General features: G+C 39.1%; 1 protein-coding gene across 1 annotated transcript in view; it reads right to left on the reverse strand.

Annotated features, from left to right (window-relative positions):
• UNC13C (unc-13 homolog C) overlaps window positions 1-25,583 on the reverse strand; it is a 520,481-nt gene that overhangs the window by 240,513 nt on the left and 254,385 nt on the right. The window contains exons 13-18 of the mRNA XM_075857981.1: window positions 17,353-17,468; window positions 13,303-13,466; window positions 10,336-10,486; window positions 9,490-9,558; window positions 8,706-8,795; window positions 4,087-4,215 (exon numbers count right to left, since the gene is read on the reverse strand). Coding sequence (XP_075714096.1) covers window positions 4,087-4,215; window positions 8,706-8,795; window positions 9,490-9,558; window positions 10,336-10,486; window positions 13,303-13,466; window positions 17,353-17,468 — 719 coding nt within the window. The remainder of the gene's footprint in view (window positions 1-4,086; window positions 4,216-8,705; window positions 8,796-9,489; window positions 9,559-10,335; window positions 10,487-13,302; window positions 13,467-17,352; window positions 17,469-25,583) is intronic.

The raw sequence follows: 25,583 nt of genomic DNA on the forward strand, positions 1-25,583 counted from the left end.
GTACCGCAGAACAAGGCAGACAAAGTGGAAAAGAAAAAAAGGGAAAACAAGTCCTAAAAGTCTAGAAAAGCAATTAATAGGGCGTGTCTCAACATGACGATCACTTTTTATAGTGAAGCCGGCCTAGTGATTAGTTCTACTTGGACTTGATCTGCAATGAGCTTAGAAAATCGCTCAGGAGCAGACAGGATCCGCTGTCAGCCGAGCTGTCAGTGCAACTCAGAACGGCTTCTACAGCTTCTATGTGCTTGTGTGATTTTTTATTTTTTTATAAATAAAAGTCAATTACAAAAGTGATTTTTTTTTTCACTAAATAAATGAATTTCAATAAAAACCAAAAACAAAATGAACCAAAAGTTGTACATAACCATTGAAAGGTGGCCTGATCTGATGATTAAACCCATAGGATATCGCTGGAGTGTTGCCAGGAATGTTTCTATTTAAGCCATCCATTTTACAAATTCTTCCATTAAGGCTGCATTACATTACAAAAATTATTAAACCAATAGGGTGTTATATCTTTTTACCTATAGGCGATCAAATATATAAACTAGAAAAAAATAATACCTCTAAATAGCAAAAAGCATTAGCCAATAACATTCATTAGTCAAAATTCAGTCAATAAGCAACGCTCAATAAACAGACTCAATAAAAATAAAATGGAGATGCGATATTTATGGTGATGCACTATTTAACGCAGCGCATCATGTATAATATATACATTGCCACTTCTAATGCACTGATGCTCAATGGGCCTGCAGCTACAGAAAGTCCAGGGGTATCGACCCAAAGGGAGAACGAGCAAGTCCGTCCCCATTAGTTATTGTTGTTGTGATGTCGATTACCTCATTTCCTCGTGTACAGCCACGTAATACATACAAATAATCAGCAGATAGTCTTTATTCCTTGACAGCGAAGACTTGCTCAATTAGCATATTTTAATGAACGTCACAATCTGCGGTTGTGTATCAATATTATGTCTGGAGCGCTAAGCTATGATATGCTCCAGTTCATTCATTTGTTCCTTAGCAACTAGCAATGCTTTCATGTTAGTGCCTAAAAATGTCCTTTTATTTCCTTATAACTCTTTTTTTTTCACTTGAGGGGATACTAAATTCAAAGATTTCTGCGACTTTTGCTCATAAGGCATAACTTGTCCATACTCATAATCACAAAGGACGGAAGCTGCTGGTTTCATTTAGCAAGTCTTTCACTCAATTTAACTGCATAATTGAATGTATTACTAGCGCGGATTGAAGACTGTGCATACATTGTTCTAGCTGGAAATTCCTTTTGGCTTTTGTGTCTCAGAACTTTGTAATAATCAGCAAATGTATAAAATCAGAGTGGACTTGGTATTTTGCTCCGAAACCCAAAAAATTTAATTTTACTGGATTGTCTGGATGTGTTAAAGAAATGTATTGATCATGGAGAGACAAGGATGAAGGTGATGGTTGGAGAAGAAATGACATAGTAGAGAAAATATATATTACATTTTTAGTTATACAAGTCTAGCACTGCAGTCTGCCTTTACAGTACACTAGACTTAGAAATATAGTAAGAAATGTTCTCTATTCACTCGTTTACATAACTACTGTGAAGTTTAGAAATTGCTGCTAACTTTTACATTTGAAATCTGCCTGAATGTAATCCCCAAGCAAACCATGCCATATGGATATCTATACCATGCTCTATTAACGCTCCGCATTAATTGTCTATATTCAGTCCTTAAAGGAACAGTGTCATCAGAAATAATTTTTTTATATGTTAAAGATGTTAGTGCTTTATTAAAAACTTTTATATTTATTTGTGTGTTTGTGTTTTACTTTTTCTTATTTTTACACTTTTTCTTCCCTATGGGGGCTGCCATTTTTTGTTCCATTTCTGTGTGTGTCGATTAACGACACATACAGACATGGAATACGGCAGCCACAGTCCCATAGGGACTGCGAACGGCTCCCGTCCCATTGACTGCAGTGTACGGCGTCTGTGTGGGAACTGCGCATGCGCCGCTCCCACACAGTCCTATTCGAAATTGGCGCCGTCCGGCGCCATTTTCCTGTGGACCGGAAGTCGCGGCCGGACAGTAATATTACTACTTCCGGTCGCGGCTTCCGGATTTCTGCACTTGCACCAGCGGCAGCAAACGGAGCGGACGGGCCGGAGGGAGCCGCGGCGGCAGGAGCAGGTAAGAGATTTCAATGTATGTTCGTGTTTGTGTGTGTTTACTACTGTATGTAAACCTACTACACTGTGGGTTAGCTCAAAAAATGGCGACACACAGTGTAGGAGGTTACACCGTTCAAACCCCTCGTTTATCCCGGCACTAGCCAGGATAAAGGAGGGGGGGGATGCTGAGAGCTCACTAGAGCGAGGGCTGTTAACCCAATGTTGCAATGCTGCAATTTTGGGAAAAGCGCCATCTAGTGACCAAAAATGGGTAGTATTATAAATTAGAAATAATTTATAATATTTCCTGGACTCGTGCAAAAAAATAAAAAAAATTTGAACAATGTTTAACCACCCACACACTAAATGTTTAATTTTTAAAAAAAAAACATGTTTTTCTGGCAACACATTCCCTTTAACACATCTTAAACTTTTTACATGTCCATACAGCATTTAGCTTGGTCTCAGGTTGAGAAAAAGATATCATCAATTTCTAACATCAGGAGAACCCACTTAGCTATAATTGTGATTATTACTTAAAGGACATATGGCTGTAATAAATGCAAATGTCCTCAATCTGAGCAGAATAGAAGAGTGGCTCTGTCTGACTACACTCTTCACTCTGCACTAGTAGGGAGGGAAAAAAAAATGCCAAGACACAGAGTTTTTTATTTTTAACACTAACCAATAATTTTTTTTTTCTTATACATAGGCCACTGAACAATTGTTCAGCTGGCAGAGGTATAACAAAAGCAGGTGCCGAGGTTGCAGGAGGGCCCCAGGGGGCCCAACAGCCACTTTGTCACATAAGTGTGTACCAGTGCTTGTCATCTTTGTACTGTGACATCACTGTGTTTATTACTCTTGTAGTGTGACATAACTGTGTGCATTGTCTTTTAACTTTATCGCTTTATTATTACACCTGTACTGTGACATCACTGCATGAATTATCCCCGTACTGTGACATCACTGTGTTTCTAATCCCTGTTATGAGGCTGTGTTTATTATCCCTGTGCTGTGCCATCACCGTGGTCTTTAGCAATTAACCCTTCAATAACTCTTTCCCTTGACTTCACAGAATTTATTATCCATCTCCTGTGACATCACGGTCAGTCCAGCTTTATCCCTTTAGGTTAGATTTACACGAGCGTATCAGATCCACGCGCGTGAAAAACACGCGTGAATCTGGTACATTATGCATCAGTGTTCTTTGCGAGGGCATGTGTTATTCACGCAATCGCAAAGCACATCTTTTTTTGGGGGTTTTCAATTGAATTGAAGCGTAAATCACGCACAGCACAAGGATGTGCATCCGTGTGCTGTGCGTGATTTTCATGCACCTATTGACTTCTATTGGCAATAGGTGTGTGAAAAATGCACCAATATGGGACATGCAGTGAGTTTTACGCAACAGAGACACGCTGCGTGACAACTCCTGCATGTGTGAACGGCCCCATTGAAATCAATGTGTCCGTGTGCTGTGCGTGATTTCCCTGCGGAGCACACAGACGTTATTCACGTTCATCTGAATGAGCTACAGTGTGACCATTACTGAAGTGTGACATTACTGTGTGCCTTTTTTATGAGTTCTTATGGTTTATTATACATGTACTGTGAGATCACCATGTGCATCATCCATGCACTGAGATATGGCTGTGACTATTATTCCTTTACTTCACTTTGGTTAATACATCAGTGTTTCGTGTGTGCGCGTGTAAGGGGGGGGGGGTTATTACTGATTATGCATTAGGGCCCAGGGAGCTCAAGTTGCAGCTCTGCCACTTGGAACACTGGACAGTCGCTTTAATTCGCTTTTTTGATGCTGCAATAAATAATACTGTAAAAGACACAGATTATCAATGTATCTCAGACACATTAAAAATTGAAGATGTAATAAAATCAGACACAAAGCCTTACCTGGTCCAGTAATTGTGAATAGAGCTCATGGCAGTTAACAAAAATATACTTGTACGTGGAATCTAAGCAGGCCCGCACACAGTCCTTCACCACTGTACTGGCTCTTGGAGGACTCTGAAGTTCAAGAACCTAAAAGGAAGGATTTTATACATACCGTAAATTAATTCTACCATGTTTTACATAACAAAATAATTACATGCACCCAGTAAATAGTGATGTATGCACCCGCATTATTTTATCATTTTACTTTAGAATGCATTAAACAATTATTTATTCCTAGAGTAACAGTTTTCTTTAAACCCACGCAGTTGTCTTTCTTATTCCTATATAATTTTAAGAAATGTGTATTCAATGCGATGTATTGTAATCCTTGAAATATTTAAAGGGGTTTGTAGTCTTATGTAAGAAAATATTATTCATTGTGCAGTACAATAAAAAGTTACAAAAAGTTCTAATATACTATTTGTCTCATGTATCAAAACTCACAGAAAATGTGTACTTCTTATACATAGCATCCAATCAGTGTTTATATGTGAGTTGATTTATGAGTCCCTTTGTGTTTCAATTCCTCACCATCTTCAATATCTCTGCGTATCATCAGTGAATAAAAATATTATTTTCATTGCTTACATTCACAAGCTGAAAACCCATCCTGACCTAGTCGTACTTTCACATGGTTGCAATTTACCAAGCTGTATCAGTGCAGGTAAGAACCCTCACACCTGCCATTTATTCCTCACAAGGAATCCTTTCCATAATTATGTCACCTTCATTCAACACATCTGATGTCTGTCATTCTTTTTGCTTATAACCCATTTCTTTTAGATTACAATTACAACTCTATTACTAGTATATGAAGCCCCCCACATGCATCCCTACATCACATCTCTCATACTCTCCAATTGGCTATGATCATCAGCTGTCCTTTCCCCTATTCACAAACTCTCACTTCCATTTTTATGCCTTACCCGTTGTTTTATGTGTTTTCTAGTCTAGAGTTTCCCAAACTGGGGGTCGTGTGGAGACCTTCAGGAGGGTCGCGAGCCACTCACCAATGTCCCGGTTTCAACTGTGTCTGCATCCTCGGGACGCAGATACAGTTGAATCCAATGCTGGAGCAAGGAGATGACAGCTCCTTGCTCCAGCATTCACTATGTCGTGAGCGGCTCGGCGCAGACAGGCACGATGTAGTAATGTAATCGCGCCTGTCTGTGCCAAGCCAAACACTGCACAGACCTAAGGAGCAGAGGGATCTCCTCCACTTGTGGTGAGAACAGGGATAGGTGAGTAATTATTTTATTCTTTTTTTATTAGGCAATATGGGGGCATTATACTGGGTATGGAGGGGGCGCTATGGGGCAATATACTGAATGGGGTCATTATACGGAATGGGGACATTCTACAGTGTGGGGGCAGAAATCGGGCAATATACTGTATGGGGGCAGCTATAGAAGCATTATATTGTGAGGGGACAGCTATGGGGCAATATACTGTATGGGGCAGCTATAGAAGCATTATACTGTGTGGGGGAGGCTATGGGGCATTATACTGTATGTGGCAACTATAAAGGCATCATACTTAATGGGGGCAGCAATGGGGCAATATACTGTATGGGGGCAGCTATAGAATAATTATTACGTGGGGGCAGCTTTAGGGGCATTATACTATGTGGGGACACTAAGGGGTCATTATGCCATGTGGAGGCACTATGGAGCATTATACTGTATGGAGACAGTTGTTAGGGCATTATCCTATGTGGGGGCAACTATAAGGGCATTACACTGTATGGGGGCCGCTAAGGGGTGATTGTACTGTGTGGGGGGCCCACTAAGATGTGTTCAACCCCCCTGTGCAAAACCCCTAGCTATGCCACTGGTGGATGTGTCGGGTCACATGACCCAAAATCATAGTCGGGCCTCAGCGACGCACATCAGCAGGATACCTTGAGTCCACATCATCCCCCGCTCGCACACTTATCATTGCTTTTGATGTTGCAGGGACTTCTTATTTTTCTAATGGAGCTAAGTACCGGCATCTAGCTACGAATAATGTTGACATACGTCAGACTAAATGAGGCTAAGTACGGTAGTGGGGGGTCCCAAACGAAATTCTCTGCCTTAGAAAGTTTGGGAACCACTGATCTAGTCTAATAGTCCATCAATTTCTAAGATCCATAATTTTCAATTTGCTTTGAAAACTCATTACATAACTTAATTTCAATTATAAAAATAGCTCATGATCCTATACAGACTGACTTCTGATTAAGATTGCTATTAAAGTCTATGGGCATGTGGGTGTATACTTTGGAACATGTTTCCAGGATATATTCTGACCATGAACCTCAGACGTGGTATGAATCTAGCCTGATTTATACCTCCATCCTTAGCTCTCTATTAACTTTGCTATGCTCTTTGTATCACTGTGCACTTTATATCTGTGGTGGCAGAGATATTGGCTGGGCGACTGGTTCATGCAGCATTATTTATATTCTTTGGGTGTAAGTACAAATGGCTGGTCTACTGAATATAATCAGTACTTTGTACCTTTTTGTTTCACCTCTCCCCTAAAGATTGTTAGCCCTTAGGGGCAGGGTCCGCTTTATTTTATTTTTTTGTTAGCTGATGTTTATATTTATGTTTTTCAACTTGTAATTTTGTACAATATTGCAGAATAGGTTGTAATAACTTCTTCTGGTTTCCAAATGATCTATCTATCTATCTATCTATCTATCTATCTATCTATCTATCTATCTATCTATGTGCTTATGTTCTATTGTTATGATTTAATAATTGTAATATCATGAGTGACCTTTTAACCCCTTCCTGACCAAAAGCTTTATCCCCCTTTCTGACAAGGCCCATTTTCAAGTTTTAGCCATGTGCCAATTTAAAAGCAAATTGTTCTTCTATTACTCTACCAATCTACATGTATTTGGTCTTGTGTTTCTCAGAACATATTGTGCTTCCATAATGTCTAAAAAAAACAAGTGATATATTTGATTTTTTTTAATATATAGGAGGAAAAAGAAAAAAAATGTGAATATGTGATTTTAGGTGTTTTTTTTAGATTTTTTTGTTTTTTTACATCTGGTGCATCCCATTGGGTAAACACACCTGATTACATTTTTGGCATCTTCTGCTGACTTCAGCAATACTAAATGTGTGCGCATTTCTTACACGCTGGGTGCAAGGTGGAGCTTAATGGATTTTGAAGAGCACATTTTTCAAAGCTGGTTAGCCGACACTATACAACCATTACAGATATTGTGAAGTGCCAAAATACCATGAACACCCCCAAAATGACTCTTTTATGGAAAGTAGACCCCCAAGCTATTCATTTAACCACATAAATAAGTGACAAAATGTGCAGCGTAAAATATCTGTAGCATGTGGATGAGATTTGTAAAATGCACTGTAATCCACTGCAGACTTTAATTGCACAAATCCACAGGTAAAATCTGCAGCAAATCCGCCACATGTAAAATCACCCTAAGGCTGGGGCTACATGGTGACTATGGCCGCAACATACGTTGCATAGCCAAACACCACTATGTCCCATAGCCTACACCGCAAGTAATGAAAGTCAATGTGGTTGCATTGTGACCTGCAAGCTACCATGATATGACAGTTTGGATTTCTTACAATTGTCATGGCTCGACTACATTGACTTTCATTACTTGCAATGTAGGCTACGGGACATAACGATCTTTGAGCGTGTGACCCGTGTCGCGGCCAAAGATGCTGTGTAGCCCCAGCCTAAAGCTTTAATATATATCTATATATATGATATAGAAAGATAATTATTATCATAATAATATCTGTATAATGGATAAGATAGATAGAAATATATTTCTCGAAAATAGTGTGTGTGTTTTACAACCTTCCAGAGAGGGAAACGATACAACTAAGAGAAAAGTTTCTTATTTTCTTACAAACGTTACTGTGATCATTGTGACAGGCTGTCACAACCACAACGATCACATGCCTGGAGACCACACCACTCATTGGTCTCTGGGTAAAGATCCGTGGTTCAGCTGTCACAGAGAATCACAGAGCTCCTTACCGTTGGCAGGCAAGCGACGAGGGGAGAAGTATTGTGATTGTTGTGACAGACTATTACGACAATCACATGCCCGGCGATCACACTGATTGGTCTCCGGGTAAAGCTCAGTAATACAGCTGTACAGAGACATCTGTATCACAGAGCTAAAAGCCACCAGGGAGTGGCAAACAGTGTGACTCTGCAGGACGTTCTTAAACGTCCTGGCAGAGATAGGTGTGGACCGCCTGGACGTTTTTAGTGTATGGGCAGTCCACAACTGGTTAAATAATCTACTGATTCACATCGTCGTAGTCAATCAAAAGATCTTCAATTAGTAAACAAGCTGCTCGGATATGGCAGTAATGAAAACAATAGCCGTATAAATATAGTAATACAAGAACACAAAAAAACATGTAGTACTGAAAGAAAAACAATCCATCTGGTAACTCTAGATACAGCAGACTGAAATTGCCAGAGAGCAATAAACATGACACATTGAGAGATGCTGAAAGCTTTCTGTTTCTGACAACAGTAATATGACTTTGGAAAGACATAAAAAGAAGTATAATGTATGCTACCTTCATACGGAAAAAGGTGATGCTTGTTAGCAGGTCCACAGTTGACTTCAAGTCCTGAAGCCGTTCTGGGTTTGAAGCTGGGAAATTATCCTGAATGAAAAGAAAAGAGTTAGCCTTACCTGTCATAGCTTTATTCTAATATAAATTTGTATTAGGATTTTTTTTTGGTCAAGAAAATATTTGCTAAGTAAAAAAAAAATGTATCGAATGTTACAGTATTACATGGCATCTCTGTAGTCCTACAGAATGGACCAGGATCATGTCGTGCTCGGCTTTAGCAAATAGGAACCCTCCCCCAAACTCAATCTCAATAATAGGGCATATAACAAAGGGATGTGTAATGAAGACTACCACGTTAATTAAATGTGTCAAATAAAGGGATATATAAATAGAATCCACAATAATGAATTCATGTAAAGAGAGGGCAATATAGCCATAAACTCAACATATAACATTGTACATGACAAAGAGGTATCAGCTGTGCATCCATCCAATACTAATACAGTTGTACTAATATGTAAGAAACCGTGATGAAGGTTAATACATTTTCTATACCATTAATAGCCATCTTGGCAGACATGTACAAGATGTATGTACAATATATTGTATCAGAAATTATGGAATTAACCGACTTGCCAGCTACACATTGGTGCTGCCCCCTATTGACAACATATGACTATCTTCCATCCCCTACATTGCCTTTGCTTGAACTAATTGCCTGTTTTATTATGAAACTAAATATAAAATACAACCAATTCTCATACCAAAGACTTATACTACTTACCCTGTATTTTGAGAGGTCAATTCGCAGAGAATTGTGCAACTGATCCAAGAGCTTTATAAACTTTTCTCTCTGTGAAAATGAAAAGAATATTTATCAATCCATATGGAACTATTGACTGGCATTTGTGTTGAAGATGCTCTTGCTGTACTGTATCTATAAGTCTTATCACAATACTAATATAAATACAGCATATTAATATACTAAATACTAATATAAATATAAGGAGGATATTATAATTGTAAGACTGGGTTATAATAAATAGAACAATAGTAAGGCTGACATCAGTTGGGCAATTGTGCCAATCCTTTCATTACAATACAGGCACATGACCAGGATCTGTCACTTTATCTAATATTGTTTTAAAATCTGAATATATGCGAAAAATGTACAATGCTATATTTACTATTACTGTACTGTACATTCGAATGTTGCATCACAACTTATTCATAAGTTGCCTGATTGGTAAAGGGGTCTGACTGCCCGGTCCCCCACCCATCCTCATAGTGAAGGGGCCAAAATGCTAGTTAAGAGCTGCACCACCTTTACAGTTTTTCCTGCACAGCACCACTCCCATCTACCCGCTGTGCACCTCGTCCCTTATTCTCAGGATGGGCAGTGATACCAGAGGTCAGATTCACCACCGATCATAATGACACCGTAGCGGTATCCATAACATTAAACATGGGCATAAATATTTAATCATCAAAAACAATGGAAGGTTATAGCGATATGGCATTTTTATATTGGAATACAGATGAGCAAATTCACTGAAACAATAAAGGACAGGTCCTATGTATTATGTCTCTACTTTTGATTGGATAACTTATACATTGTAATACGACTTACCCCAAAATTTGTAGCAGCAAATCGGTCTGATGCTGAAACATTTGTTGTAGCTGTCGTATGAGCATAAAATGCATTTATATTCGCCAATAAGGTACTCATAACAGCTGGCACATTTGGGCACATGTATTTGGAAGACAGGCAGGAAAAATGCCTAGAAAAACATAGAACATTAAACCTATGCTCAGGGAAAAATATGTCAGCCTATCACATAATATCAGTAAAGCATTCTAAATCTTCACGTTTTACACAACTCACTGCCTGGTGCATCAATAACAACAAAATAAATGACAAATAACCGAATAAATGCAAAACTACATAAGCCACCGTTATTCCATTCCTTACAGCAGTATTTTGTATATTCTCATAAGGGGAATTCAGTAAGAGACAGTCTTTCTCACTGTAATCATTCCTTGTGGAGTCATTACAACTCACTATTGTCAATGGGTGACTACACTGAAACCTATATTGCTGTGGAGACCAGCGTGTATTACATTGGGTCAGATTTACTCCAATGGCCCTTACACACTTATCTCAGAGGACCAGAGACAGTCAACGTGTGGACAGGAAAAACATTAAATGGCTCAGACGTGTAAGTGATGCATATGTACTTGTAACATTTTCACCCTTGGAAATCTCCCTAGAAATAACTTCCAGTACCTAGCACCGGTAAGAGGACTATAAGGAAACATGATGTGTTTTTTTCCTTTAGTTTAACAGCACAGTTTGCTAGAGGAGAAGAGTATTTAGCAAGATAGAGGCTGACAGTGACAGGACTGAAAAGTAACTAATATTTATAAGACATGACGTGTATTAGTGATGTTACTGGCCTACCAAATAAAATTTCAAGTTCAGTACTCACATTGCAAGAATAAAAACATAAAAATGTACATTTACATAAGCAAAAATGAATCTTGTAGTCATCTTCAAATAAAAATTTCTACTAAAAGTTTTTCTTGTTTAAAGAGGCTCTGTCACCACATTATAAGTGCCCTATCTCCTACATAAGGAGATGGGCGCTGTAATGTAGGTGACAACAGTGCTTTTTATTTAGAAAAATTAACAATTTTTACCACGTTATTATCGATTTTACCTTTATGCTAATTACTTTCTTAATGGACAACTGGGCGTGTTTTTACTTTTTGGCCAAATGGGCGTTGTACAGAGGAGTGTATGACGCTGACCAATCAGTGTCATGCACTCCTCTCCATTCATTTCGTCAGCGCATGGGGATCATGCTAGATCAGTATGTGCTGTCTTATACTGACACATTAGCGTTACTGAAGTGTTTGGGCAGTGAATAGACATCGCTTCCAGCCAGGACGGGATGTCTAGTCACAATCCCGATACTTAATGTTTCTGTGGTACTTACAGCAGAGCAAGCGTAATCTCGCTGTAACCTGTCATTTACAGCGTGATCTCGCGAGATTACGCTAGCTCTGCTGTAAGTACCACAGAAACGTTAACAAAGTATCGGGATTGTGACTAGACATCCCGTTCTGGCTGGAAGCGATATCTATTCACTGTCTAAACACTTCAGTAACGCTAATGTGTCAGTATAAGACAGCACATACTGATCTAGCAGGATCCCTATGCGCTGAGGAAATGAATAGAGAGAACGCTGATTGGTCACCGATTGGTCAGCATCATAAACTCCTCTATACAACGCCCTCTTGGTCAATAGTAAAACACGTCCAGTTATCTAATAAGAAAGTAATTAGCATAAAGCTAAAATCGCGAATAACGTGATATAAAATAGATAAATAAAAAGCACTGCTGTCACCTACATTATAGCGCCGTTCTCCTTATGTAGGAGATAGGGCACTTATAATGTGGTGACAGAGTCTCTTTAAGTAGTTAAAAAAATAAATAATTCAACTACATATACATCAGCTTACTACCTCCAATACAGTGCATCAGTGAAATATATAACCTGCTAAGGCACCTGAGAAGGGATATCGTAAATACACTGGACCAATGTGCAATTCTTGGTTAAGACCTTGCACATATAAGCAGCATTTGTGAGCTTTAGTTAATTCCAACTTCCTTTAATATGATAAATATGCTCCGATCCTCTGCAACAAAGAGCCACAGAAATGTGAAATATGGGGGTGTACAGTATCTTAGCTACGTATGGTTGCAGAAAACGAGTGTCCCTGCACCATACATACACCATAATTTATTATGTCAAATAGACCCTTTCAGACATGTAAAAGTATTGTATCTAATATAAACTGCCTAGAGCTGTAAAAAAAATGTATGGACTGTCATAATCTTTCTGCCAGGGAACCCTTGACTGTTTTCGGGGAATCCCATGGTTCCGAGGACCTCTGCTTAGAAAACACTGAACTATATGTTTAGAAATATGTTGAAGATTCGAAGGCAGTAGATTTAAAACATAAGCGTATTTCAAATGACCTTATTGATTCATGACCTCTATTGTTTAGGGATCACTTAATACTGACTATAATTTATTTAGACTATTATCTGTACACGTCTATTTTGTATGTGATGTTCAAGAACATGGTTCGCAGATATACATTATTTCTTTACAGTTAGAGGAACCCTTAGAGTTTCCAGATATAATGTTATTTTCCAAATAATATGTCTTAAAAGTTTAAATGGTGAAATTGTATTCTACCCACTTAAAACATTATTTGTTTACATTCATGTCAATGCCATCCAAAAATCCATTCGCTATTCTCTACCAAGCCACTTCAAGAAACGTCATAAATAATGCTTAGCTAGGCACCATAAGTGAGAAAGACCTTGACAATCTGGATTTATGTCTGTTAAGACTGAACATTTATAATATGAAAAGCAAAAAATATTTACTGAAAAATATATTTCAATATACTGTATTATCTGTCTGTCTGTCAATTTGTTATCTATCTATTTATTTATTTAAATTTCACCCATGTTTCCACATTTAACAGCTCTTTGATATTAATACGTTGTTCTGATACTTACGTCATAGCCTGATAAATAGACTCTATTCCATAGCGCATTGCAAATTCATCCACTATTTCTTGTGCAGCATCGTCAAAGTAAACCTTCCAGGCTTCATCTCCTTTAACTTCGGGGATCTTAACAATGCCATTATTCTGAACTTCTGTCAGGTAGTGGAATAAGTTCTGCGGGTAAAGAATGTTTTATAACATCAGGGACACCTTGTCTCCGGATGGTGCCAGCTGAGTACATAGCGTTAATGAAACTGAAAATTCTAATTCATTTAGTTCTCTGATTTATATTAGGGGGAAGGTGTGTGTGCTACCTGAGCAATAACACGATTTACTGCATCAAGTAAAAGGCAACAGGTGGCAAGATATATATGATATTTTCTATGGCGGCCAGATACTTCAGAAGCAAATTGCAAGCTCACAGGTTCAAAGATAAAACCTAGCTAGCCAGCCTGCTGGCATAAGATAACCTTACTCCAATAATCCAAGCTCAAGCATCTCCATCTTTCACTCATAAGGGGGAGTGGGTTCGAAAACAAAAGAAAGAAGAAAACAACTGCAAGATGAGATACGGGACCACTGCTATATTACAGCACGTCTAGGTTTGCCTGCCAGTACTATCAATGAATATAAAATACAAAACACTCCGGATTTCTTTTGGAACTAAAATAATAAAAGAATGTTTGGTTATGCTGTGCATGGTTACTGTTCGTGCAGTCAACACAAATGGAAATAGCGGAGAATGAATTGATTCATGAAGTCTGGTATTCACAGTTCCTGCATCATTGCGACCGAGAGTCTTTTTTTTATTTATTCAAGCATCAAAGTTGATTAACAATTTGCTTAATTCTAGCAGTGGATGAAGATTTCGAAACCATTTGATGTAGGATATTAGATTCTTGTCAAAAAGACTCAAAAATTTAAAAAAAAATATCGGGTCAGACAGATTTACAAGTGAACAGCTGGAAAAAAAAGCACAACATTACTGGACCTTCATATGTCTCCGATTTCATCTTTTCCATGTTCCACTGAAGGCCGTATCAGAGAGAGGTTTTTTTTTTTACAAATTGAATGGCAGCAGAAGTAATGATTTTGTTGCTTGTGTATGAAGAGTTCCAAGGTCTTGAAACCCTCCGTTAAAACGAAGTAATGTGAAGTATATTCCGTGGTGTGAGTCCTTTTTTACTATTGTGATGAACGACATGTAGGCCAGAAAAGAGCTTACCTAACCAGCTTCTTGACATTGAAAATCGGTGTGCATCCATACGTGTTTGCACTTTGTTTCTCTAACGTGGTTTTTGTACATGCCCCAATAGGAGGATCAGAAAGTAAGCAGCGGCTTCTACAATCTTAACTCACGCTTAGTATTAAGATAATGTTTCATTAACTAAAGCTGGGTTTGCAGTATGATTTTTATTCTGCAACTAATTAAAAAATGAATGACAAGTTGACACCAGTTTGCAAAAGGTTTTAAATCTCCTATTGCACTTAAAGGGAATCTGTCACCACCTTTATGCTGCCCTATTTGCCGTGATTGACAGTTTACTCCCTATGCACAATAATAGGAAGAAAACGGTCAGCGGAGGAGGGTAAAGTGGTTAGCAGCAGCTCATGAATATCGGGGACTCCTTCCTCACAGCGTGATGTAAGAGCCGCAATGATTAAAATCTAAGTTTTAAAAAAACGACACGAGAGCTAAACATAAGACTTTCGGTCACTACACTACGCTGCCCTCGGAGGGCAGCATAAAGGTGGTGTCAGATTCCTTTAAAATATGAAGAGGATCTATTGATGGATCTGCCAATAACCGTTTAAGAATAAACCAAAACATATAAAAAAAATGCAACCATGAACTTAACCAACTGTACAATATATTCGTTTTATGTAACATACAGGTATCCTATTTTAATGCAGTTACCACGAATACAAAGGTAACTAGTAAGTGATATTATTACGTTTAGAGAACATTATTTTTCATTATTACTATTATTCTGCCTAGAGCAGGGGTGTACAACCTTTTTTGGTCTTTGCAGCCACAGATTTGGCCAATCCCAAAGGCCGTAATAAAACTTAAAGAGTTTTCCCATCTGAGACAATTATGGTATATTGACAGTATATGCCCTAAATGTCTGATAGGTGGGGGTTCCACTTTTGGACTCCCAATTATTGGAAAAAAACACAAACATTTCACATCTCCCATAACCTTTAATAGAAAGAAGAGTGTGTATGGCCACCTCTCTACCTCATCTTCTCCTCTCTGGATTGCCAAAGAGGGGATAAGGGGACACCTGTTCCCCAATATATGAGGATCCCAGAGATGGGACCCCCATCTTATCCCATTTACTACAACTGGCACAACTATGTAATTGAAAACCATATGCAATTTTACCATAGAAACCGTTCCATCAACATTTTCCTAGAACACCTATCAGATATTTATGGCATATCCAGTAGCTATCTATTGACAGCTCTGTCTTTCTGAACGATCTGGACACGGACAATCATGTAAGTTGGGTGAACGCACAGAATGGCATTGTGGGCCGCACGCAACCCCCGATCTATGGGTTGTGGACCCCTGCCTTAGAGGAAGAGAGTAGCAAAGTCCATTTGGCATGTCATGGATCATTGAGATTATTGCAAATACAAGTTTGCTTTAAACCAAAAATGTTTCTCTTTTAGTGTACTTTTTTATTTTGTTCTATTTTATGTCCCTATTTGTCATGTTGTAGTTTAAAGAGGACCTACAGTATCAGCTCTCCTCTCTCTGTTTTAGTAAATATGCCCCTATAAAATAAAGATTCTGAAACACCTTTTCTTTAAACAAATTGAGTAATAAATTAACAACTAGGTGTTACCAGTTGGGTGTGTGACTGTCCAATCAGTGCTCACAGTCTCAGATTTTGTAGGTACACTTACTATTGGTAAATGTTACCACCCAGTTATAAATTTTTTCATAATTTGCTAGGAGGACTAACAGAGGAATGACAACAGAATTCGAAGAAAAGATGCTCCCGAATTGTGATTATATGAGAAATACAATTAGTCACTAAAACAGACATGTCAGGAGAGGTGAAAGGTCCTCTTTAAGGGTACATGTATATGGGGGTTATTGCAAAAGCCTTGTCAACAATTTTATGTAAATTCATGTGATTTTTGTCATCATTTTGCTGTGATCCGATCTAATAGAAATTACCCTTGGAAACTTTTGATGGAACATTTTCTATGGAAAATTTGCATATGACATTTAATCCCACAGTCTTTGCTGTTGAAATAAATAGGATAAACCTCAGGCATGCTGCATGACCTGAAAACCACTCAGTTAAAATCCCATTTAGTATGTTGTAACATCTGGCCACTGCGGTAAAACTGCTGCAAATGAATACAGCCTTAATAAAATGGTTGTCCACTTTGGGCAACCCACTATTATTTAAATGGTCCTCGACGACAAGTTGGTCACTGCATAGCCACTGCTGGAACTTTCAGCGATCAGCTGTAAACAGGGGAGGTATCAATCAGCATGTCTTCAATTTCCCTGCAGCTGCAATACAGGGTTTTCCTTTAGGCCCTGTTCAAACAAAGTTTTTTGGCGCTGATTTTGACGTGGAAATCACGTCGGAATCAGCGCCAAAAACGCCCGAAACCGGCTCCCACTGATTTCAACATGCTCTTTCTACCCATGGCTGAGTCTCTGACCTGCTATTGAAATCAACGGGAGACAGAGAAAGCGTTTTTCGCTGATTTTTTTGCCCGCATCGCTCAATGAACGCAGCCAAACGCTGCGAAAAACTGCGGCAAGAACGTGCAGGCAAGTGAAAATCTGGCTTCAAATTCCTTCAGGAATTTTGAGGCAGATTTTTCTGCCTGGAAAAAAACCTCAGTATGAACAGGGCCTTAAAGTGTCTCACGAAAACGGATTCATGAGAAGTAGCAAACTCAGACTGCACATTGGAGAAAAAATGGACCTCTAAACGCAGTACTTTTAAAAAAATATATATATAACTACCTACATTAATGTATTAATGTGAACTACTTTATCTGGTAATTTCAACCCCTATCTTACCTCATGCAAACAAGTGTACTGAATGTGGTAAGGCGGCACATTTTCTTCTCCCTTGATTTCAACATGGATTTTCAACCTAATTGCACCAGAGACAGCGGATTTATCGGTCCGTTTTTCTGAGAAAAAGGAAAAGAAGAGTCAGTAAGGAATAAGTTTGACTACCATTGTATCTGAAAACAGCTGTCAATTCCCATTCTTTGAATACATTACACTAGCTAAGCTGCATGTAGTCATTTTTTCTACACTACAGATACAGGAATCTTTGTGGTAATTACGATGCAAGATCATGTTCTAGCAGCAGAACAGTCGTAAATGAGGCCGTACACACATTTTTCTTTATTTCCTCTATAAATGTGTTAGTCTTTGGCTGGGTAAATGTATTTGCCAAACAAATTCACTACCAACATGCGGGTATAGTCTTCTCTCTGGCTTGGTATACAGAAGAGTTTTTACAACACATGCCGATCTGGGACTATTATGCATATATATAACCCACAAAATAGAGGAGGGTAGTTACACAAAGTATGATATCCCGTATGGTATTGAGGGCACTACATGTAATCATTACATGAAAATTAAACCCTGTATACGTGCGTTATAATTATTTATCTAGTATTACTAGATACTAAAGTAAAATACAATATGACTTTATTAACGTAACAGATAAATTATGTATGTAACACACAATTATAATGTAATAAAGAGGAATATAATGTGCAATATATTTATAAACTAAAGGCTTGGCATATGAAACAGTATTCTTTGTTTGTCTAGTTATAATGTACAGGGTGGGCCATTTATATGGATACACCTAAATAAAATGGGAATGGTTGGTGACATTAACTTCCTGTTTGTGGCACATTAGTATATGGGAGGAGGGAAACTTTTCAAGCTGGGTGTTGACCATGGCGGCCATTTTGAAGTTGGCCATTTTGTATCCAACTTTAGTTTTTTCAATGGGAAGAGGGTCATGTGACACATCAAACTTATCGAGAATTTCACAAGAAAAACAATGGTGTGCTTGGTTTTAACGTTACTTTATTCTTTCATGAGTTATTTACAAGTTTCTGACCACTTATAAAATGTGTTCAAAGTGCTGCCCATTGTGTTGGATTGTCAATGCAACCCTCTTCTCCCACTCTTCACACACTGATAGCAACACTGCAGAAGAAATGCTAGCACAGGCTTCCAGTATCCGTAGTTTCAGTTGCTGCACATCTCGTATCTTCACAGCATAGACAATTGCCTTCAGATGACCCCAAAGATAAAAGTCTAAACCTCAAGGCCACGGGATATCTGAAATTGCTACATGATGATGTGTTTCCCTCTTTATGCACTGAAGCTGGCACGTTCCCTGAGTTTTTCCAGCAAGATGGTGCACCACCACATTATGGGTGTCAGGTCCGAGCATTCCTAGATGAACAGTTTCCTGGAAAGTGGATTGGTCGTCGTGGGCCAGTTGAATGGCCCCCTAGGTCTCCCGATCTGACCCCCTTAGACTTTTATCTTTGGGGTCATCTGAAGGCAATTGTCTATGCTGTGAAGGTACGAGATGTGCAGCAACTGAAACTGCGGATACTGGAAGCCTGTGCTAGCATTTCTTCTGCGGTGTTGCTATCAGTGTGTGAAGAGTGGGAGAAGAGGGTTGAATTGACAATCCAACACAATGGGCAGCACTTTGAACACATTTTATAAGTGGTCAGAAACTTGTAAATAACTCATGAAAGAATAAAGTAACGTTAAAACCAAGCACACCATTGTTTTTCTTGTGAAATTCTGGATAAGTTTGATGTGTCACATGACCCTCTTCCCATTGAAAAAACTAAAGTTGGATACAAAATGGCCGACTTCAAAATGGCCGCCATTGTCAACACCCAGCTTGAAAAGTTTCCCCCCTCCCATATACTAATGTGCCACAAACAGGAAGTTAATATCACCAACCATTCCCATTTTATTTAGGTGTATCCATATAAATGGCCCACCCTGTATATCTGTAAGGGCATAATGCAGCCATTTGATTGTAGTTACAGGCTCAATGCCTTTGCTCTAGTGCCACTATGGCAATACCTATTGTGCTATAGTATTTTAAAAGGACCTATCATTTTTATTTTAACCCACGAACCTCCCCTCATTCCTGGCGTTCCCTCGATTCCAGCGCTGTATTTTTTGGCCCTCCCATTGTCCCACTACTGCCCTTGATCCGCTTAGCATCCACTCTGCTAATTTTTAGTTATGTACAGAGAGGAGAAGACCTCATTTTTCCTCAGTAGGAGTGGCCTCCTGCATCACTGTTACACTGTCCAATAAGAGTGGACAGCCTCACAGTGATGTAGAAGACTCGCTCTGATTGGACAGCATCACAGTGACACAGGAGGCAACTCCTACTGAGGAAAGATGAGGTCTCCTCCTCTCTGTACCTTTACTCAAAATTAGCATATTAGGCGCCATAGCGTGACAACGGGAGGGAAAAAAAATAAAAATACAGCGCTGCAATAAAGGGAGGTATGTGGTTTAGAAAAAAAAAAAAAAACCATGACAAGTCCTGGGTCAGGTTAGTGAGGGATCATAGCGTAGGGGACAGTGGCACTGTTGTGTACCTTAACACCAGGAGATTTAGGAGCGGTAACTGCAGGCTCTGGTGTGTTTTAGGGTCTAATCCACTGTTACACCAATGTTGAAACGTTGATCCCATTTTTGCATTTTTCAAGTATACCCAGTCAGAGAGGGTTCACAAACGAACCAGGACTTGGAGTATGTGTTTAATAAGTTTTTAATGCACACGGTTGGGCTTTTCACAGTGGTGACTATACCCCTGTTTTTAGAGAGTTATGAAATCAAATTTATACGTTTTACTCATATATCACTTCAGTGAATCACCATTTTGGGGTACATAGAATTTATTGATTAACTTTTATTAACTTTTTTTTGGGGGGGGGGAAACAGCAATTTCGCCACACTTTTTTCCGTCCTAAATTTACGCCGTTTAAAGTGTGGTTTAAATAACACAATAACTTTATTCAGTGGGTTGTTGCGATTGCAACGATACTAAATTTGTATAGTTTTTGTATATTTTACTACTTTTACACAGTGAAAACACTTTTTTTTTAAATTATTTTTTTGTGTCTCCATATTTGAAGAGCCGTAACGCTTTTATTTTTTAGCCAATGCAATTGTAGGAGGGCTTTTTTTTTGCGGGACGACTTGTAGTTTTTATCGGTACCATTTTGGAGTGGATGCGACTTTTTGATCACTTTTTAATCACTTTTTTTAAGGCGGGATTTAAAGAAAACAGCAATTTAAATGATTTAATAAGTTTATAGTTGGGGTCGTTACGGACGCGGCGATACCAAATTTGTGTAACTTTTTTTACTTTATTTTATTTGTTAATAATAAAGCAGTTTGTAAGGGGGAAAAGTGGGTTTTTAATTTTTTTTTTCCCCACTTTTTATTAAACTTTTTTTTCACTTTTTTACTAGTCCCACAAGGGGACTTCACTAAGCGATCCTCCGATCGCATTTATAATACACTGCAATACTTCTGTATTGCAGTGTATTATGCCTGTCCGTGTAAAACGGACAGGCATCTGCTAGGTCATGCCAGAGGCATGATCTAGCAGGCATTCACAACAGGCAGACCTGGGGGTCTTTATTAGGCCCCCGGCTGCCATCGGAGACACAGACACTCGGCAATCTTATTGCCGGATGTCGGTGGGGGAGAGAGGGAGCTCCCTCCCTCTCTCCAAAACCACTCAGATGCGGTGCACGCTATTGAGCACCGTATCTGAAGGGTTAAGCGGGTGAGATCGATACTAATATCGATCTCACACGTTCGAGCAGGGACGCCCCCAGCCCTCTGGCAGCTGAGAGCAGGGAGATTTGACAGCTCCCTGCTCTGTTTATTTATTCCGATGCAGCGATGTAAAAAGTCTATTGCATCGGAATAAAGCCCATTAGTGGCCGCCATAAAAACCCTGGGGCGATCACTAACGGTTAAATAGAAGCTGTCTGACAACGTAAAGAAGACTAGAAGCGATAGAGATTCAAATACAGATGCCAAACAAAGTCAATAAAATCTACCAGTCTGTAAAGGGTTACAAAGCCATTGCTACAGTTTTGGGACTCCAGCAAACCACAGTGAGAGCCATTATCCACAAATAGAGAAAAATAGATACAGTGGTGAATTTTCCCAGGGATGGCCGACCTACCAAAATTTCACCAAGAGTGCATCAACGACTCATCCAGAAGGTCACAAAAGAATCCAGGCGAACATTTAAAGAACAAACGGCCTCACTTGCCTCAGTTAGGGTCAATGCGCACAATTCCACAATACAAAATACACTGGTTAAAAATGGCATCCGTGGGACAGTTGCAAGGTGCAAACCACTGCTAACTAAAGAGAACACAAAGCCTTGTTTCGAGAATTTACAAAAAACAAAAACAAAAGAATTTACAAAAAAAAACATATACTGAATTTTGCGTTTGCTGGTGTTGTCTTTATCTTATATTAAAATTAGTTGGATGATCTGAAACATTTAAAGCTACCGTGACACAACATTTGCAATAAGTCTAGTGGGTTTGGATACCCTTCCAACTGTGGTGTTGCGGTAACTTGCGGGTTGCAAAGCGACAACATTGACATTCATTACCTGCGGTGCAGTGATCTTGTAGCCCTAGCCTTAACGTCACAAACTAGCAAAAATTCAGATGAAGAGCGAATGCTTTTCCACAGCATGCGTATAAACACATGGTAAAGGCTTGTATATCAATATTATTAAAGAGGCTCTGTCACCACATTATATGTGGCCTATATTGTACATGATGCACATGATGTGATCATTTTTGACGGAGTTATGACCTATATTAGCTTTATGCTAATGAGTTTCTCAATGGACAACTGGGCGTGTTTTACTATATGGCCAAGTGGGCGTTGTGGAGAGAAGTGTATGACGCTGACCAATCAGCGTCATACACTTCTCCCCATTCATTTAAACAACACTAGCGATATAGCTATATCGCTATGTGCTGCCACATAAACACACTATAACGCTACTCATGTGTCATGACAATGAATATACATTACCTCCAGCCAGGACGTGATGTGTATTCAGACTCCTGTCACTTCTCTGCACATCTCTGTGATTTACAGCACAGCACAGCAAGATCTCGCTGTAAATGACAGCTTACAGCGTAATCCCGCGAGACTACGCCTGCTGTGCTGTAAATCACAGAGAAGTGGTCAGGATTCTGAATACACATCACTACGGGCTGGAGGTAATGTATATTAATTGTCCGGACACTGCAGTAACGTTATACTGTGTTTATGTGGCAGCACATAGCGATATAGCTATATCGCTAGTGCTGTGTAAATGAATGGAGAGAAGTGTATGACGCTGATTGGTCAGCGTCATACACTCCTCTCTACAACGCCCACTCGGCCATATAGTAAAACATGCCCAGTTGTCCATTGAGAAACTCATTAGCATAAAGCTAATATAGGTCATAACTCCGTCAAAAATGATAGTTTTTCTAAATAAAAAACACTGCTGTAATCTACATTACAGCGCCAATCACATCATGTACAATATAGGGCACTTATAATGTGGTGACAGAGCCTCTTTAAATATATTCAGAAACAGTCTTTCCTTCTGTAAAATGTATCGATTTCAAAAGCAATAGTTAAGTAGAATAAAAATGAATACTGTAAAATGTAATCAAAAGAAATTCATTAGCAAGCAAACAGAACTTAGGTTTTCATCCGTCCGGTCTACCTCATTCTTCCAGCAACTATAAGTAACCTTTGGCATAATCTAAAATCAGGGAATGTACAGTATCAGTTCACAGTCTGTAACAGACTTGAAATGTTTTTGTTACTTGAAGCATAAACTTATGTAGATGAAGCAGCTTTGTCTTCACAATCACAAACTGTTCAAAATATGTGCAGCCAGGTAAAAGATTTCCAAGCCTGAGATGTCAGCTATACCGAGTATACCAGGAGGTAAGCAATTAGCTCTGAATAAGTGACGGGTCAGCTACAGAAAATGTGTAAATTAAGTATGCACTTTGGAGAGAGAAATTAGGAAATTTTAACTTAATATTTCTTCCTTGTGACTATGTGAGAATCATAAATTAAACTGCACGCCCACAATAAATGCCACTGATGAGTAAGGAAATTAATGTGAAAATGAACATGATATGCCATGAATGAATTTAATAAATCTGTATTAGAAGAACTCCAAAGTTAACTAAGTGCTAGACAGAAAAAGTTGGAGAAAAGTTCTGAGTGGGCAATGAATACCGCAGTAACACGTTACACAGCTATGATTTAATGTGATATGTGAAACGTCACTGCCCACCTCTCACTGCCGAAAGTTATTTTACATAAATATATCAACTGACTCATACACACCTCTTTCTTGTTTTATCGCCAACAACTAAAAATTGCTTACTCCTTTCTCCAAATTCCACTGACTGGATTCACACCTGCATTCTGTTCTCCATTGTTCTGCTCTGTCATAGGAGCAGAACATATAAAAGCACCAGATCCGTCGCATGACGGACACCAACATCGGCTGACGAAACCCATTGGGGAAAATTTACTAAGGTCTAGAAAGTGTCCAAAAATATGCAAACTTTGGAACAAATTGGCGCAATTTTGATGTTTGAACCTCAATAGAGATTTTTTAAAAGTGATGCAAAAATGGGGCGTGGGTTGCAGGAAAGGGGCGTAGATTGTAAGAAAGTGGTGTGGCTTAAAATGTGCCAATTTGCGGGGGAAAAAATTGCCAAACATCTGGTACAAAATTCTGGCTATCAGTTGTTTAAGGTGACTTTTCAGAATAGGCGGTCATGTGTGTATACTAGGGTTGTCACGATACCAGAATTTGGTCTTCGATACCGATACTTCATGTAGTAATGCAATTCTTGATACCAAAACCGATACTTTGCCAACAATAATAATAATAATAATTAAAAAAAAAGTTCTTCCATTTTCTGATATGAGGCACGTGGTGTGATGAATTTTGAACCTCCATGTGCCTCAAATTAAGGGTATGTTCAGCCGCAACGTACGAACGTATTTCAGCCGCAAAACCCGGACCGAACACAGTGCAGGGAGCCGGGCTCCTAGCATCATAGTTATGTACGACGCTAGGAGTCCCTGCCTCGCTGCCGGACAACTGTCCCGTACTGTAATCATGTTTTCAGTACGGGACAGTAGTTCCACGGAGAGGCAGGGACTCCTAGCGTCGTACATAAGTATGATGCTAGGAGCCCGGCTCCCTGCACTGTGTTCGGTCTGGTACTTGCGGCCGAAATACGTCCGTCAATTACGGACGTAATGACCTCGTGTGAACATACCCTAATAGTAATTAACCCCATCATTTTTCTAATAGTCATAATGGACAACATTGGTTTAATGTGTGAGGTTCATTATGTGGTTAAGTACTAATAATGTGAGGAACATTGAGGTACTAAATTCATAACACCTCGTGCCTCACATTAATAAGTGAAAGAAAACTGTTTTTATTTTAATTTTTACAGCGTACAAATCATAAATTACCCTATAAATTTGTTGTTACGGTTGTGACGATACTGAATGTGTATATTTTATGCATTGAGACTTTTATTGTAAAAAATGTGTGTGTCTTTATTTTTCATTTAACATTACTTTATTTTTTTTGTTTTGAAAAAAACTTTAATGTACTGTGATATATCTATATTAGCCTGTGTACTGATAGTACACAGGCAGTTGGGACAGACCTAAGTATGCCCTAACAATAGGAAATATGGTCAGACAGCCCTGGTCAGCTTTGATCGCAGCATTCAAGGGAAAAGTGGCGGATCTCCTCCGTTAGAGCGGGGCTGCGGCTGTGAAATACAGCCATTGCCCCGCTCCTGATAACAAGAGTGCACGCGGTCAGCATGATGCAATGCGGATGGCGCTGCACAAATAAGCGGTGGCGTCGACACTGAAGACAGAACATGGGGGTGTTTTGCAGTGCACCCGCTATGTTCTCTGTCTTCAGTGCCGCCGCTTATTAGTGCAGCGCCGGCCGTATCACACCATGCTGACACTTGTCAGGAGCAGGACAATGGCTGTATTACACTGCCACAGCCCCACTTTAACCAACTTCATGTGTAACAATACTAAGATGTGCGGCCGCACAGCTTAGTATCGAAATACATGAATTAACAGTTTGGACTGTTTGAGGGTGAACGGCATCTAAATAGTAT

The sequence above is a fragment of the Rhinoderma darwinii genome, chromosome 3, assembly GCF_050947455.1.
Source record: "Rhinoderma darwinii isolate aRhiDar2 chromosome 3, aRhiDar2.hap1, whole genome shotgun sequence".
In the NCBI taxonomy this organism is placed as follows: domain Eukaryota; kingdom Metazoa; phylum Chordata; class Amphibia; order Anura; family Rhinodermatidae; genus Rhinoderma; species Rhinoderma darwinii.